General features: G+C 42.2%; 5 protein-coding genes across 6 annotated transcripts in view; 2 read left to right on the top strand and 3 right to left on the bottom strand.

Moving 5' to 3' along the window:
- Positions 1–9,714, bottom strand: part of LOC122618449 (IQ motif and SEC7 domain-containing protein 1) — a 41,755-nt gene extending 32,041 nt beyond the window's left edge. The window contains exon 1 of the mRNA XM_043794893.1: positions 8,956–9,714. Coding sequence (XP_043650828.1) covers positions 8,956–9,332 — 377 coding nt within the window. The 5' untranslated portion in view covers positions 9,333–9,714. The remainder of the gene's footprint in view (positions 1–8,955) is intronic.
- Positions 9,715–9,991: 277 nt separating this feature from the next.
- Positions 9,992–10,718, top strand: LOC122616599 (cancer-related nucleoside-triphosphatase). Its single transcript, XM_043792117.1, has 2 exons — positions 9,992–10,122; positions 10,186–10,718. The coding sequence occupies exons 1-2, from the start codon at positions 10,080–10,082 to the stop codon at positions 10,707–10,709; spliced, it is 567 nt and encodes a 188-aa protein (XP_043648052.1). The 5' UTR covers positions 9,992–10,079; the 3' UTR covers positions 10,710–10,718.
- LOC122616597 (DNA-directed RNA polymerase III subunit RPC5) lies at positions 10,711–12,464 on the bottom strand. Of its 2 annotated transcripts, none has more exons than XM_043792115.1 (3): positions 12,346–12,393; positions 11,216–12,304; positions 10,711–11,154 (listed from the first exon to the last, which is right to left on the bottom strand). In XM_043792115.1, exons 1-3 carry the CDS (start codon positions 12,376–12,378, stop codon positions 10,798–10,800), a joined length of 1,479 nt encoding a protein of 492 aa, XP_043648050.1. In that variant the 5' UTR covers positions 12,379–12,393; the 3' UTR covers positions 10,711–10,797. The 2 variants fall into 2 exon arrangements, with proteins under 2 accessions (XP_043648050.1, XP_043648051.1); XM_043792116.1 differs by having other exon boundaries at positions 10,712–11,154; positions 11,216–12,286; positions 12,346–12,464.
- Positions 12,465–12,906: 442 nt separating this feature from the next.
- Positions 12,907–14,005, top strand: LOC122615940 (methyltransferase-like protein 22). Its single transcript, XM_043791126.1, has one exon. It carries the CDS (start codon positions 13,030–13,032, stop codon positions 13,852–13,854), a length of 825 nt encoding a protein of 274 aa, XP_043647061.1. The 5' UTR covers positions 12,907–13,029; the 3' UTR covers positions 13,855–14,005.
- A 221-nt stretch (positions 14,006–14,226) lies between these two features.
- On the bottom strand, positions 14,227–16,439 carry LOC122615938 (all trans-polyprenyl-diphosphate synthase PDSS2). Its single transcript, XM_043791125.1, has 3 exons — positions 15,693–16,439; positions 15,448–15,637; positions 14,227–15,215 (listed from the first exon to the last, which is right to left on the bottom strand). Exons 1-3 carry the CDS (start codon positions 16,034–16,036, stop codon positions 14,409–14,411), a joined length of 1,341 nt encoding a protein of 446 aa, XP_043647060.1. The 5' UTR covers positions 16,037–16,439; the 3' UTR covers positions 14,227–14,408.
- Positions 16,440–16,915: the final 476 nt, after the last annotated feature.

Below are 16,915 nucleotides of genomic sequence, written 5' to 3'. Positions count from 1 at the left end.
GGTATACGGTATGAGGAAGGTATAAGGATGGTGACTGCACAGGACGATGACGTAGGGACCCCGCGGAAAAAGTGTGCTGGGATTTGCTCCCTTTTGGCATAGTCTCACATCATCGCACGGATTGGGGAGGGCGGATTGCAGAGCGGAGGTTTTCGAGGATGCATCTGAATGCAAGATGGGAATGAGAGGCAAGAGCGATGTGTGTGTGTTCGTTAAATTGAAATGTGAAAATGGGACCAGAGAGTTGCTCCACCATCCCCTCCATCCCCCGCCATCCCCGCCATCCACAATTTGTAATTTTGTCAGTGTGTGCGTGTCGTTGTATGTGGTGGAATATTTTTTCAGTTTGTTAAACTCTATTTTTAGAGCTCTCGACGGCCATGAGAAGGAAAATTCAGCCTCACGAGTGTGTGTGGGGGCGCTTGCTGGCTTGGTTACCCTCAGTTTCCAATGTTTTACTTTTCAATTGGTCGGCATGTTAATGCGGCAAACACGAATTTCTAATTCCAAGTTGGAGTTAGTAAAACACCCAAAAAGAAGACGGGAAGAGCCTGCGATATTTCCCAAGATTCGATATGTAAAAAAAATCTGCAATTTGTCATGCGAAGGGTTGGGTGTTAATTAAGTGTGGCAATTACGGAGGTGGGTGTTCATATACATATTTCCAGACTTGCAGGTCGTAGACGCCGTGGCAATTAACGGTAACTCAATTTTCACCTGTCGGATCCCCCACCCTCCCCTTTCATTTATTTATATATGTATGTATATAAATCGCTTCAGGTGTAGGAGAAATCCGGCAGCGAATGAATATATATTGAGCGAACATTTGTTTGCCTTCCCACGGCAAAAGTGGAGGCTAATAATGACCATCGATGTATTGATACGATGATGATGGCAGTGATGATTGCCAGTTGCGCGGTCTCAAGTGGGTAATGCAATCCGCTAATGCAACTCTCGAAGCGTTTAACACAAAACAGAAATCGAATACAAGAGCAACTTATTAAAAACAGTCACAGACGCAAAATGAAACTCGGCAATCAATACGCAAGTGATGCTAATGAATCGAACCTCACATGCCCTGCCTTTTATTTTAATTAGTTGAATAACTTAAGAAATCACATAAGAATACAAGAAATAACAAGGAACGGGCTGGCTTACAAAGTTTTCCATTCACGAAACTTTTTAATGCACCATTTTATGGTATTGGATTTCTGACGCAACACAAAGAACAAATATTGTTCGTCGAGAAGAAACTAAATATATTTGGATTCCCCATGAATTGATCTTATAAGCTCTAGTAATACGATCGGATCTATCCCCCAACAAAGTGGCAAAGCTTCTTGGCCACTTCAGGGTATCTGGCGACAGGTAACTGGTTGTCAGTCAACACACCTGCCCCTCCGGGTGTCCCCTCCCCTTGCAATCACTCCAATCCACTCTACACTCTCCGCAATGGCGATCGCGGACCATGACGAGGCTGCTGACAATCGATTAATGGCACATATAAATGGCTATCTTCTGGTTGGTTAGTTGCTAACCAACTCAGCATCAGCGTTGGGTTGTCGAGGCGCAGAGAAAAGTGTAGCCCACAAATTGAGGCCAATATATTATAAAATACCCTAAGTATACATAAATGAATTTTAAATGGGTGAATAGTATTTTAAAAGTGTTCCTTCTAATTAAATGTGGTACATTGTGTCCTTCTTATTAAATCGGTTTGTGCCACAACTAACATAGATGTGCTTCATTTTTCCCAGTGCAATAACCAGTGGCCAGGTCTCTAGTGGTCAGTTCGCCTTACAAAAATAAATATTCAATTTGCATGTGTCTCTCATTTTCGACTCGTTTTCGATTTCATTTTACGTTTTTGGCTCGCTACTACGCTGTCTTTCCCCTTCGATGAATGGATTCAACATAAACAGCATTTAAAAACACGAAATTATTATACATTGTGGGCGTTCGGCCGAGTGCGTTCAACGGCGCCGCTGCGACGCTCCATTGGGTCACCAATAAAATTAATAAAAGTAAAAAAAAAAAAATAATAATGATAAACAAAAGCAGCGCCAATCTTCTGGCGTCTGCGCAACTGCGTCCATTGACGTTGGCGATCTGGCTGCGCAGACAATGGAATAGTAAGGTCAAGAAATGCCAGCCGTTTTATATTGGGGGGCAGAAGGGCCTGGGGGCTCTGGTTTCCAGATGACTGATGAGCAAGACAAAAGTGAGTTCGAAGAAACGCAATCGAAAAACACACAAAAATTCATATAAATCGCAATGAATTTGTATGATGGCTTTTTGGTGTTGGTTCTGCAGGCGCCTGCCTACTCAAACAAATGCAGCACAACAGCTCAGACAGTTTACCCTTTTTTTGGCTGTTTTTAGTAGCCAAAAATTAGACAAATTTATGTGCACATTAATTTTTAAATATGAGTGTGGGGAAAAAAACCTTAAATTGTTTAAAATATATTTATTGAAGAATTTCAGATTAGAAAGAACTGCATATCGAGAAGTAGATATAATATATATCTATAGATATAATAGATATCAAGCTGGTAGATATTATATTAATATAATACAAAATGTATTTATACCTTTGTTTAAAATTTGTATGCATTTAAGATACCTTAATAAATCTATATTGATTTTGAATCACTTCAAATATATTTATTAATTTGTACATTGTTAGTAAAATGGTTGGACAACACTGAAACGCAACGAGCCACAGCTGTTGAATTTTTGAGCTTTTAATTTTTCTTGAAAAGCAACAAATAAAATTTGAATATTAAGCCCAAGGAAGAGGAAGCCAGGGCGCTGCACTCTGGCAAATAAAGGAGAGAGAAACGGGGGGAAATTAAGCAACAACGCATTTTCTTGGCACTCGCATTTTTGGGGCATGCGGCATGCCTGAAAGGGGGTCGCAGGGGGCCCAAGTACGCTACTCAACCATGGCGATGAAAAGCAACCGAAAGACAGAGGAGGGATCTCTCCAAATTTGGGTCAATGTACACAAAATACACGTTCACGCCTAGAGAATGAAAGAAACAGAATAGTTTTCAATATTTTTCCTAGATGGTTTGGTAATTTTACAACATTAATATGTCAAAAACTTTGGGGAATCGCTGCATTTAGTTATTCTTATTTTTGAAAAATTCCCCTTATTTGTTTTCCACCACTTTGCTGATTTCTTTACGACTCCAGGCAGTGTTAATTGATTGAAAGCGGGCACGTTTGGTGACCTCCAAAGTGGGTGGATGGGGTTGGCTTCTTGCCCTGGGGATGCAACCACAACCGGAAGTTGTCTGCCAGTTTAGCAGGCGAAAATGTATTTTATTTTAAGATAAGTGAGTCAAAGCACTGAAACCATAGCACAGATAAGTGTGGAGTGGAGTGCAGATAAGCAGATGAAAGATGTCGCCCTAGACGTTTTGAAAGACTCTGTCTTGGAACGACCACCCAGTACCATCTATCTATGAAGACAGGGGACTCAAGGGCTTCACGGAATGGTGATGAAAGTTAATTGGGGTGGAAACAATCATATAATTACATAGTAAAAGCCTCTAATGGATAGTCCATTAGATGATTAGATCAATGGTTATTTAGACCTTTTAAAATTGTTGGTTATTCAGTTATTCGGTTATTCAGCAACCATAAAATCTTATTAATCAATAACTAATAACAATCTCACATTAATGGTCCAATAAACATTTAATAAAATATATAGACATCATCTTAAAATCATAGCTATTCATTCATTTTTCAAAAAATTTAAACGAAATTAAATTCATTTATGATTGTTATATTACAACCTCATTCTGCATATATTAGTTTTTATGTGATTTTTGTTAGCCTTTAAAGGAAATCCGTTCGACTGTTTATGGCCTTCGATGGATTTCAAACTCGTTCTTGATGAGGTTTGTTAACTTTTTTTGCAACAATAAACGGTAGTAACAATTGGAAATAGTCTCAAAAATAAAAATTAGTCATAGGCTATATGAGTTACACAACACAGCTGCAAGCATCAATCATCATGATTTTACTGGGTAGAACTATTTTAATGAAACATTTATTGATTTTCGAACGTGTGACAAATTTTAATGGGATACAAACAAGGGAATGTCATTAACAATACAATTATTCAAAGGTGACGTTCGTTGGATAGCTAAACTGCGTAAACTAATGTGTACATTGTCGATAAGAAATTTATTTTAGATATTAAAACACCGATAAGTAATTAAATAAAGTCATCAAGTTGGACCATGAAACATTTCCCATGCAATCGTGTTCTCCCACCGAAATCAACCATGTAGAACCATCCCCCAAAATTCGAGCTATTCCTATAGACACGATTAGAGTAGCTGAACATTATTGTCAGCGCAACTTCCTTCACTCAGCGAGACAAAAGCGAGTCCCACAGTTTTTTTGACCATTATAGTTTGTAGTTCGAATCAGAGGCACACCATGATGGCCATTTTTGGGGCGCATGCGCAGCCGTCAGAACCGAGCAAAAATTACTAGAAGATGGCCAAGACCGGGACTTATAGCCATGTAAAGCGTACTGGGCCGCTGTCAATGCCAAACACGATTGACAAGCCACTGGAGCAATAAGAGTTCGACTTGGCATTTTGGATTTGGAATTGGTAGCGAGTTCCGCTGAATGGGGAAAATCGACTCGGAAGTTGTCACTTTAGGCAGGGACAACAACATGAACGCATGTCTCATCAATCATTGTATCTTAGTATCTGCGTAACGAGCTGCGCGAGTTGTGCACAAATACAAATAAAAAGAAAAAAGGAAAAAAGTACGTAACATATGCAAAAGACTAAACCCAGAGAGGGACGCCCTCTAATTGATTACATGGTTGGGTTGGAAACTAATCCCCCAAAGACTTTAAGCCAACTGGAATTTTTCGCAAGCGTTTTTTTCAGCTGTGACTTGACAGTTTAGTTGGAACACATGAGACTGGACCGTTTGGCAATGACATTGTTTATTAAACATTTCATATAAATGATTTTAATTATTGTTCTTCGGCTGGCCAGCCTGTCGATGATCTCACTTTTCGATTGAAAACCGAGAAATTCGTTTTCGTTTATTGCATGCATTATAAATGGTCTAGTCTGAAGCACCGACACATGGTTCCAAGAACTATCCAGATGTGTTCGAGGATCACTGGAATAACCCAGAAAAGCGATCAACTTAATTGTGTTAATTTGCAAGCGAGAACTTTGGGAGGAAAGTTATGGTATCTAAACACTTCCTCATCTGAAATAATTGAGAGAAATTACTGGTGATGGGTAAGTACTTTGTCATAATAATTGAAATAGCTAAAGAGAGAATTGTATTCAATTTGTGTTTGATCAACATAAATTCATAAATGGCTAGGCCTTAAACAGAAAAACCATTTTATAAGCTTCATATTATATATTCAAGGATTACATATTACATTTTAGATAGGATTATTACAACACGAAAAACAAAAACCGCAAATGGTTTTTAAACCAGTAACAGGGTTTACAAAAACAATGAGGTAGTTTAATAAACCACAACTTAAATTTCTGTACATTTGTATACGTTTTTTCTGGAACCCTGAGAATAGTAATCAATAATCGAAAAACCATCTGGAAATCAAAGTCACAATACAAACCACAATAAATATTTCGCACCCATAAGAAAAACCCGGAAAAGTAGAAGTACCGTCTTTACTGAATTGGTTTTATGGGTTAAAAAACGTAGCCGCAATAAGGAAACCATCTGGATCTGTGATAGAAACCAAGACTACAAAGGGAATCACTTAAAAATCAGTATGTTATTAATGCAATTACTATCTCATCTGCAACTCCACCCCCTTCTCAATGTAGTTCCCATCTGCTGGCGCGTTTAGATCATCCAACCCCCATCTTGCATGTCCGTTTGGCATATCTTTTAATTAAAACAAAAGTTTTGCTCTCAAACCTCAAAGATATTCGCAGCACGCATGGCTCCCATTTTGACAATCAAACTTCCAGTTTCCTAGTATCCCCCTCAACTACGCCCCTTTTGTAATAAGGCAACCGCAGTCTTCACTCCAAATGTTGCATGCAAATGAATCAGAAGAGTAGTAGTGGTAAGAAGGCCAGAGAACTACTTCACCTACTAAATTCACAGAATACAGTACACACTCATTAAGTAGTCGGAAAACGTTATCCCATCCACCTCCTCTTGACCACCCCACCCCCTGGAAACCCCTCCCCCATGACCATTTTAAAGGGGGGCGTACGAAATTAATAGACTCTCCACTACACTCGCTTAATTATCACAAAGAGACCCAGAGCAAAGTTGAAAGCACTTTTCTACCCCCCTTTTCCATATTTCCCATTTTTGTGTGGTGCGTGTGTCTGCTTTATTAGATGATGATAACTGGCTAATGAGTTGAACTCTGCGGCAAGCTAAACCACGACATTGTGACTACACTGTTAAATAATACGATTATTTCGCACTTTATCTTTAACGAGCGTTTTTTATTTCAATGGAATATTTGATATTTACAAAGATCACGAATATATAAATATTTCTCTGCCAAACAAAGATAGGTATATTCATTTAAATTGGTTTATTTGTTTGTTTACAATGATGATAATAGGTAAAATACATTAATGTTGAGTCACAAACACTTTAAATACACCTAAGAATAGTTTTCATTTTTCACAGCGTACTTTGAGTGGAGTGTGTACTGGCCAAGTGAAGAAGTTTACCCAGAGAGAAGAAACAACCACGGCTCAGCGGAACCTTACTCAAAAGTCAAAGAGCTGCCCGCACATTTTCAACAACATCTCTGATCTTGAGTTTAATGTATCATCGTGACATACTCTTTCCCATAATAAAAGATGATATACCAACTGGGTGCGTGCAGCTTATCTTGTACAACTAATCTAAAAGTGGATCTAAGCCTTGGTAAGCATTTCCACATTACATTTAGATTCGCTAATAAAAAGGTAAGAATAAAGGTACAAATGAGAAAACGTACCTTACAGATAGAGGGCGTTTGATGAAACAGTTTAGTGTTTCTGTTGCTTGTCCTGATTTGCTTATGCTTTATTAACTAACCCACTTAATATCTTTATTAAAATTAATAAGCTCTTAAATGAATGAGCTCTACTCTATACATATGTATGATTGTGAAACAAAACTATGTGATTATAAGATATCTGGAGTGATTATAAAACACGTAAAATGGAAAAAATATATAAACAAAACAAAGAGTATCTGCAACTTCGATGAACGCCAGTGCAAAAGTTTCTGGTGTTTTGTGTTTAAATGATTTGGCGAAGGTGAGCTGCAAAAACCGAGAAATAAAATATATACAGAAAACGCAAAGCGAATAATTGGAAGAGCCCACGATTCTTCTAGCAGACCTTAGAGGCCAAGAAGCCCCGAAAATAAAGAAAACAGTTAAAAGATAACTGCGCTTTATTTGCGCCCACTTTGTATATATGTATATGTATGTATGTATGTATGAACATATATAGAAAAATATCTGTATTTAAAAGATTGTCTGCGGTGGGGCATGACCGCATGCAAAGCAAAGTCAGGTACGAATACTGAGATACTTCCAACTTTATTCGGCTGTCAATGGCAAATGCCAGGCGTATGGTGTATAATATTTCTTTGCTTGTTTGCCCGAGCATTTGTCGGGTTAATCTCCCCAGGAAAGACCCCAAACAACCGATCGAAACTCGGTCTTAACATTGAATTTTCTTGAGACTGCTCCTATCGCCCGAAGTAGCACTCACATCAGTTATCAGCAAGGGAAACACGGGGCGATAGAACTAAACAAATAGAGAATTCTGGTCGATCGATAAGCGGAGAGCAACTGTAGTTCTAACAGCAGAACTGACTCATTCAATTTGGCAACGAAAAAAATACAACATTATCTAGTGTTCTGGTACAGATAAGCATGCGTTTTTTAAGTACGGAAATACCAATCGGCACCGCGCACTTAATATTGCGACCGCGACTGTGTCGATTAGCCCACAGGTAGCCGGGAGTGCAAAAAGGGGTTGCAAAAACCAGAAGTCGCACTCGGACTTGTCAGCCTGCAGCTGCAAAGGTGGCAAGGACAAGGACAAGGGGACCAATGTATGTGACTCAACCAGAAGTTGACTCAACAGCAACACCCGGGGGCAAGGAAACATTGGGGTCGGGGGTCACGGAAATGCAGCCAAAAATGGCGATCCAAAAAATTCAAATATTTTTGTGGTTCTGTTAAAATGCTTAAGAAGATTTGATTCTTCGGCTCATGTTTCTCACACAGCCACATAATATAATAAAATAGCACATTCACTCATTTAGAGTGAATATTTCTTCTAAAGCTAAAACATGTGGCGTTGAAACTCCAAAAATAAGCAGATTTAATTATGATATAAATAAAAACATACAAAGAAACATCAAAGGCCTTGACATGAATCTTGAAAGCGAAATGCGCTCAGATAAGAAACAGAAACAGCTGATTATTTAGGGGAACTGAAAGATTTTAAATATATACATATGGTTCCAAAATGTAGCAAATTTAAAGATGATTACTATATTTGGACTGATTATATTACTTAATAGAATGTTTTGGCTCTTTATGCAAGCACTAAACGGGGAATTATGCAAATAAAACTTAATTTTTTAACGAGTATTTAGCTAAGAATTATACAAATTCTACAAACTGGTCGTTGGCAAATCAAAAACATTATGGAACAAAATTCTTTTGAAATACATTTGTAATTGAAATCAAAGTGCTGAGAACAGCAAATATTCCTAAAAACACCGAAAACGATTTTGCAACCGCTTATAAAAAGTCCATCTTTTCCTATTGGAGACCCCATAATCTGAATGTCCAATAGGAAAAGCTATATGCCTTAAATTCACCCTTATAAAAAATATAACAAGTTTTGAGATAGTGTTACCAATTGGTTATCATAGTAAGGCACTTACTTATCATCGAGATCGATGGGCATCCGCTTGAGCTCCGACATATCCAGCTCCAGCCGTAGATTGGACACTTCACAAAGCAGCCGATCGCGCTCCAGACTCAGCTCCTTGATTTTGGCGTGCAGGGCATTGTTCTCCCTGAGCAGCTCGTCCACATTGTAGGGGATCGCATGGAGATGGTGATGGGGCATCGCGATGGAGAGGGGCAGGGAAACGGTTCCAGGAAGGGCAACACCCCCGCCGGATGCGCCTGCCCCTCCTGGGTTTTCCACAAACATCATCGAACTGGCCATCAGAAGGGACTGCGTGGTCTGATGGAGCAGCAATTCCTGGTCGCCATCCGAGTTCTGGGAGAGATTCTTCAGATCGGCCTCGGACATATTTTGTTAATAACCTCTGCGGGGATCGGCTGCACTCCTATTTGATATGCTTTTGTGGCCAAAACATTATAGCCCCGCGCCACGCACACGCACTCGCGCGAATGAGGGGAGGTGGAGGAGGGGTGATAAAACAGCGAAACAGGCAGAACCACTTTGAATCTCACAATAAAGAACTGAAAATGCAGCTTGCGGCGAGTTGAGAACTTCACTCGTATTGTAATTGAATGACCTTGGTATATTATTCTCTGCCTCTAAAGCGGAGCCAGCGCACTACAAATCGCGAGCAACAGTTGGTGCGGATCGGAGGGAGATTACGGATATTCTCGGAAATACGGATTTTCAATTCACGCGCGACGAACAAACACAACGCGCTCCTCGTTCGACGTTTGGAAACAGTGTGGCCGTGCTGGGGGCGCCGCGGCATACCGGCAGTGGGACCATAGAGCACGCCAATCTAAATACCCTTTCGTGTCCATACAAAATATACCGCATCAGATGGGACATTCGAAAACGACCGTTTGATTTTAAACTTTTAGTTTTTATACAATTCTTAAGAGGTGCATAAAATGCTTTAAAATATCTCAAGGTAATCCTCCATAGAATTTCTAAAAAGTGATTTATTTTTAATTTTTTAAGAAATCATATAAAAACAAATTATTCGTTTTGGAGCTGTCACTGATCCATTCCTGGTTGATCTAGTTCCTCTGAAAAATATTCCTTAAAATCCTAAACCAAAAATACGGCGACATGAAAAACGCAAGTACAACTGTTATAATAACAGGGCCAACAGGTGCAAGCAATACTATGAAAATATTCACTATAATCTAGACATAATTGGTACTATAATTTCCAGGAGTAGGTAAAACCACACTGGTCCATAAAATCTGCTCGGCTCTGCGAGATAAAGGACGCATTCTTCAAGGATTCTATACGGAGGAAGTGCGAGGTGAGGGAATCAGCCAAAGAATCGGGTTTGATGTGGTCACTTTGTCCGGAAAACGGGGAATCCTATCTCGTGAGAATCCGGGAGACCAGCTGCGGCGCCCCAAAGTGGGAAAGTATTCTGTGTTTGTGCGGGACTTTGAAAGTCTCGCTCTGCCACTACTTGGTATCGAGGATTCCCAACCAGAACCGGATCTCCTGGTCGTTGATGAAGTGGGCAAAATGGAGCTGCTTAGCAAGCGGTTTGAGTCGGCCATGGCTGATCTTCTGAAGGAAAAGCGGACCCTATTGGTCACCATACCCGAGAGATCAACAGTGGATTTGGTGGAGCGGCTGAGAAATTCAGCAGGATCGAACATCTACCAGGTGACCAGATCGAATAGGAACATTTTGGCTGGAGAAATTATAGAACAGATCACAAAATCACTTCTTTAACAAAAATAAACTTGTTGGTCTTTTTATTAGTGCCTAGATGTATAATTGTGCTTCCGATCCTCCGCCTCTGGGAGATCATCATCCGATGCTACGCATCCACGGAGCCAGTTGTTGAGTAATTCATTGCGGGTGGCGGCATGGACGAGGTCAGTGACTGGGACTCGCTCTTCCTCGTCGATCGTTTGCGAACACGTTTGGTTTCCCTAGCCCAGTCCATTTCGTTGTAGTGCTGTTCAGAAGCGGTCCAGTGGTACTCCTGTCGGCTAACCAGTTCCGGATACTTTTGCTCGAACTCCTTATCGGGTGGCAGTAGCAGCTCCCAGCGCTTTGTGTTATTCACTCGGGCCACAGTCTTCAAAACGTCAAGTGTTTCCGCAGGAGGTAACTGGGTGGCGGCCATTACCTGAGCTCGGAACAGGTAGGGCGTGCGGGAGAAACGGAAAAGCTGCAGATGGAATTTAGACGATTATTACATGAGTGATCGTTCAACCCGTACAAGAACTCACTATATAATCTCTGGCGCGAATCATCTGCTCTGCGGACACACCGTTCGCATGGGAGAGCACCTTCTCGGGAAAGACCACCTCGGACTTTGGCACCCAGTTGCCGTGCAGTAGGATGCCCACCTGGGGCAGCAAAGCCAGCACCTTGTCAGCAGCCACATGCGGATCCACGTGCTCTGCGAGAATACTAATGACATCGCTGAACGAAAGCATCCGGGCATCCCTCAATAGTACTGTAAGCTGCTCAAGCAGCGGCATAGACTTAAGCATGGCCTTGTTGTAGACGGGAAGTACTTGGGCGGCAGCAGAAGCAGCAGCTGGGGCTACAGTCTGCACATGTTCGTCGTAGGGCAGAAGCTTTCGAAGATATTCGCCAGGCGCGAGAGCCAAAGAGGAACTGCCGTGATGACTGGTGGCAAAGAGCTTTTGGCGCTCCAGTTCGGCGGTGGGCGTGGCCCTCGAGTGCCAGTAGGCCTCGCACCAAGGCTCATCGGCAATTCGTTGGACGAAACCATCGTAGGTGCCAGCACGTTGCTCCTTTCCACTGTTTTTGGCATTACCGCGAGCAAATTTAACCGTGACCTGCTGCAGCACCTCGTCATCGTCCGTGTCTTCCGTTTGAGCCTTCTGTTCCGCCTTTTTGCGCTTGTCGTCCTTATCGAAGTGGGTGAGAACAGGGCGCATTTGGACTATGGAAGTGAGTGGCGAAAGGTGCACCTCCCGATCTGTAAAGATTCCCACTATGTACTTGGCCACATCGGTTATAGAACGCGAGCTTGTAAAGGCCTGTTTGTCCATGATGCCACGTTTGTAGGTGGGTCGCTCCTGACCCTTTGGGGGCACTGCTCCATAGGTGTTCTTTCCGTCGGCAGCCACCGCAAATTGCTCGCCCTTGAAGCGATCGAAGTGGGCCGACTCAATGTCCAGACCGAAGTCCACTTTCACCTCCTGGGCGATTGGTTTTACACAGCAATTGACAATCACGGAATCATCGTGGTTCGGGAGCTCCGTTTTCGTGGGGTATTGAAAGAGGTACAAGCTGTCCCTCAGGTTCTTCGACAAGAAGACGGGAATCTGGCGGGGATTGTCGGACTTTATACTCATTGGATTGATAATGCCACTCACGTACTCACCTCCTCCACGACGGAATCGTCCTCGTCTTCCATTATTTTAAATTCGATTTGATAGTTTTTTCTGCCGAAGGTGCACGCCTAAATGGACAGTGTGACCAGGTTGCTTTGCATTGCTAGCCAGCACTGCGAACAGCTGATTGTCACAGTGGGCTACGTTTAGTCGGACTATCTCTTACATGACTCGAAAATATGGTTCACACACTCTGGCTATAAATGGCATCACCATAAAAACAATCACAACTACGCCTGACAATTAGTGATTTGTAATTTTAAGTGTAGTTATCTGCTTCTATTCTTAAGAATGATGAACACAAATCAGTACCTATAATTGTAAGTTAATATGAGATCGACCGAAATGTACGTTTCATTTGCTGTGATGTTCTGAGCTTGCCTTAAATTAGATTTAAATAGTATGTAACATATAACATTTTCAGAAGATGTTACATACCTAATTGACTTGACCAAAATATGAAACACTAAATTATTCATTCGAAATGATTAGCATAAATGTGCACAGTTTGCCCACCCGACCCACTGTGCAAAGACAGAGTGCAAAGACATTTCAGTCTGCCGATTGGCGATACCGATTTTGTAATCGACCACGACGCCCGGGGAAGATGTCTCGACCGACCGCAACATTAAATTTGTATACCCTATGCTCTTGGCCGCATACATAACACGATCATGTTCACGGTCACATCGGAGATCTACGGAGAAAACAACTACCAGACGACCCGCGACGGCGGTAAGGTGGTGTCGAAGTTCCGATTCGTCTATCCGGAGGAGAAGCTGGCCGGGATTAGGACGGATAAGGACGGCGACCTTGAAGTGCCAAGGCCAAAACGTGGGGTGATCGAATTGGAACATTCCGAGGCCACGGAGCTTCGACTGGTGGGCTTGCAGGTGTGGCGGGGAGCCCTTCTTCTGGCGGATTACCTTTTCACTAAGAAGGATGAGTTTTCCGGAAAAACACTAATGGAACTAGGAGCTGGTGTGGGCCTGACCAGCATAGCCGCCGGGATACACAATCCCGGAGGGATCTATTGCACGGATGTGGATCTGGGCTGCATACTAAAGCTGATCCGCGGCAATGTCCAAAGAAATGCCAAAATCCTTCGTGGTACAATCTCAGTTCTGGAGTTTGATTTTCTCGCGTCAAAAAACGATCAGTCGCAGGATCTCCTGGAGGCCATAGACAACAGTGATATAATCCTAGCTGCCGATGTCATCTATTGCGATACGCTTACCGATGCCTTTATCTCCGTCCTGGATAATCTCCTCGATCGAGGTCGCCAAACTGGGAGACCCAAAACAATATACATGGCACTGGAGAAGCGCTATGTGTTCACCCTGGAGGATTGCGATTCGGTGGCTCCCATGTACGAGTACCTCGTCCGACAGACATTAAACAAGCCGTGGATCATGGAGCACTTGCCTCTGGATTTCCCCCAGTACTTCGAGTACGATCGCTGCAAGCAACTGGTTCTCATCAAGATCACCAATCGTTAAAATTTCTAAAGACTTCATCAGTCGTTCTGCTTCTTAAATTCAAATTGCACTTTAATGTACCTTAATAATTTACAAAATTATGGCTTTGTTACGTTAAGTTGAGATGCTGGAATTAAACTAATGGCTTTGTAAAAACGGTTTGCTGGTAAACAATTTTGTTTTGAGAATTATGGATTGGATATGTATTTTGAGTATCTGTAAATAAAAGTGAATGATATAGTCTCAAAGGTTTTAAAATCCAGTTCTATGTAATAGTAAATATGTATTAAAAACTCTTTACTTGACGAAATATATTTTCCCTCGTTGTATGTGCTATATTTGAATATAGTGTGTGTAGTAAATGAACTTTTGATATACAAAACGATTTAAAAATTATAATTTTTGTACTTGCTTGTACTTAGATTTCATAAAAACATATACAACATTTAACATTACTTTAAATGAACCATTTAAGATTAGTCAACAATGTCTGCTTTGATGAAAATTACCCAACGGAATAAATACAACTATCCTAAGCCCTGAACCCGTGAAAAATCAGTAACTACTGTTTGGGATCAAAGATCCTGCATGGCCAGAATGATGTTCTCCAAAGCCTGTCGAGCGTCAGTCGCCGGGAAATGTTGCAGAACAGCCAGGGCGGCGGCTGTGTGCTTTCGTTGCAGTTCCTTGGTTTTGGTCAAAGCGGACCCGGCTAGAATGGCCTTGTGGATCTTGTCGTAGTCGATGTTATCCACCGATTGCTTGCCAGCCTCCAGTTGAGAATACATCCCAGGGTCGTGCTCCAAGTGGAACAGAACTGGGGCACTAACAAGACTGAAAGTAACATCCAGTGGGAGTTGGGGGCATTGAAAAGGTTCGGCATCCAAGCAAGCCTGCCAAGCGAGTGCCAAATGTTTTCCAAAGCGGTAAGCATGCCGCTGCAGTTCCTCACTTTGTCCAGCCAGCTTTAGTGAAGCTTGGCAAGACTTGCCCAACAGGCTACCCGCATTTAGTATGTTACGGCACTCCCATTCCTCCTCTGGATTTCCGAGAACCTGGGCTATCGGCATTGGCGTCATCACGTCGTGCTCGTTGAAATCCACTCCAACGCTGAGAGATGGTCGCTGGAAGGTTCCTGGCTTATACGGCAGCGGGTTGTTCTGCTCATCACGTTCTCCAATGAATTCCGACTCGGAAAAGTCTCGCACCGCCGACGAGATCAGCTCCACCACCTCCTGGTTGCGCAGGTTGGCTAGCTCCGCACTGGAATGGCCCAGAAGATAGTCGCCAGTCAACAGGCCGATCTTGTTGCCAAACGACATGTCATCGTAGGTGTCCACATCCTGGCCAGCCTGGGTGCTCGATTGCAGATTAACCACACTCTAATAGGCGATAAAACGTAAGTATTTTAAGAATCCATTACCATATTTTTGTGTTTTAAGCATGAAATATCCGTTACTGCTTCAATGACACATCGATGTTCATTTCGTCAGTTTCGTCAAATAAACTTGAGGAAAGTTAAACTCATTTGCATAAACATACGCAGACTCTGGATACAAACCACTTTCAGTTTACGAGTCACTTTCGAATGCATTTTTTTAATCCAAAACTTACATTGTGAACCAGATGTGATATCCGTATCATCTCGGTGACCTCAGCCAAAGCTCTTTGGGAGTGCAGCACTCCGGCACTCTTGTCCTGCTCCACGTCTGGAACACTGGGTGCATGTCCTGCGGCCTTTGACACCAGGAGCACTATCAATCCCCAAGCTTGCATCGTATTCTTGCCATTGTAGAGCAGGTGCCTAAAGGGAGATTCAGATAAATTAGAACGCCTTATGAGCCCTTCATCACATTTACTTGGCCGTTTTCATTAGCGGATGGGCGCTGCCCACCAGCTTGCGCAGGTGGAGCGCCACATTGGCGATCTCGTCGCTGAGCAACCAGCGCAGACTGAGGAAGGATGTGGGATAGCCGACGATACGCTCTGCCTCGCTGACCGCCCTATTCCAGTCGTGTCTCGGGGGTGGGGTCGTAACCTGTGGACTGGCATGCTTTCCACTGGCTGTCGTCGTCGAAGTCCAACGCTGAGAAGTGAAAGTTTGCAGCGCAGGCGCAGCTCTGACCATTTGGACCGCTTGCATCTCGGCGGGAATCCTGCGGCGCAGCTGTTGCATAATCCTTAACCCACTGGTGCGGTACATGGCAATTCTCTAGTTATTTTCGTCTATTTTTGAAAATTTGTAATTGCTTGTGAAAAACGCGTTTCTTAGCTCCGCTCCGTTGAACCGCTCGTCGAAAAGTGAAATCTGCGCGGTCCGTCGCTGCTCCAGTCTCTGCCAACGTCGCTGTCGGCGTCACCTGCTGCCGCCGCCGCTTCTTCTTCCCGGGCGGCCCACTTTTACAGTTGGTCGCTGCTCCGCTCTCAGGTGGCCGCCAAGCGTTCTGTTTGTTTTTATTGCCCCACGCAGTGTCATGGAATTCCGAGGGGGCGGCGTGGAGGGTGTTTTAACGGCGGTCTTGAGCGGGAACAGGTTTTCGCACGGCAGTGCCGCTTCGGTGCACAGTTTTTGGCCATGAGGAGTACGGTCACTCTTAGGGATGGGAAACAAAAAAGGCTACTGCATGCAATGCAATTGCTAATGGTGACAAAACAAATATAAATTTGTTTTGTCCGTTTCGATAGTTTTTAAATTATAAATTTATTTCTAGTCGAAGGCCTAAGTTTATATTAGGTTTAGAATTTAGTTCTAAATTTAATTTGTTAAAATCAAAATAAAATAAAAATAAAATTTATTTCATCATAAACCATAGTTCGTATTCCATATAAAACATTTTTTTTTTAATTATAAAAGAAAGAATTGTCATAAATGAAACATCAGTCAATCAGTTACGCATTTAACACGAACAGTTTTAATGAATAGAACTAATTTTAGTCTTACATTTAATTCCTATTACTTTACCCGTTTACGCAATTAAGCAATCTAGTTAAAAGGATTCTTTTAAATAACTTAATTTAAAGAGAGATTTTATTTTATTATATATTAGACTTACATAACAATTTATAAAGTATACCTTCTTAA

Source organism: Drosophila teissieri, chromosome 3L (assembly GCF_016746235.2).
Source record: "Drosophila teissieri strain GT53w chromosome 3L, Prin_Dtei_1.1, whole genome shotgun sequence".
In the NCBI taxonomy this organism is placed as follows: Eukaryota; Metazoa; Arthropoda; class Insecta; order Diptera; family Drosophilidae; genus Drosophila; species Drosophila teissieri.
The sequence above is the reverse complement of the archived record's forward strand: the minus strand, read 5'-3'. Positions and strand labels throughout refer to the sequence as shown.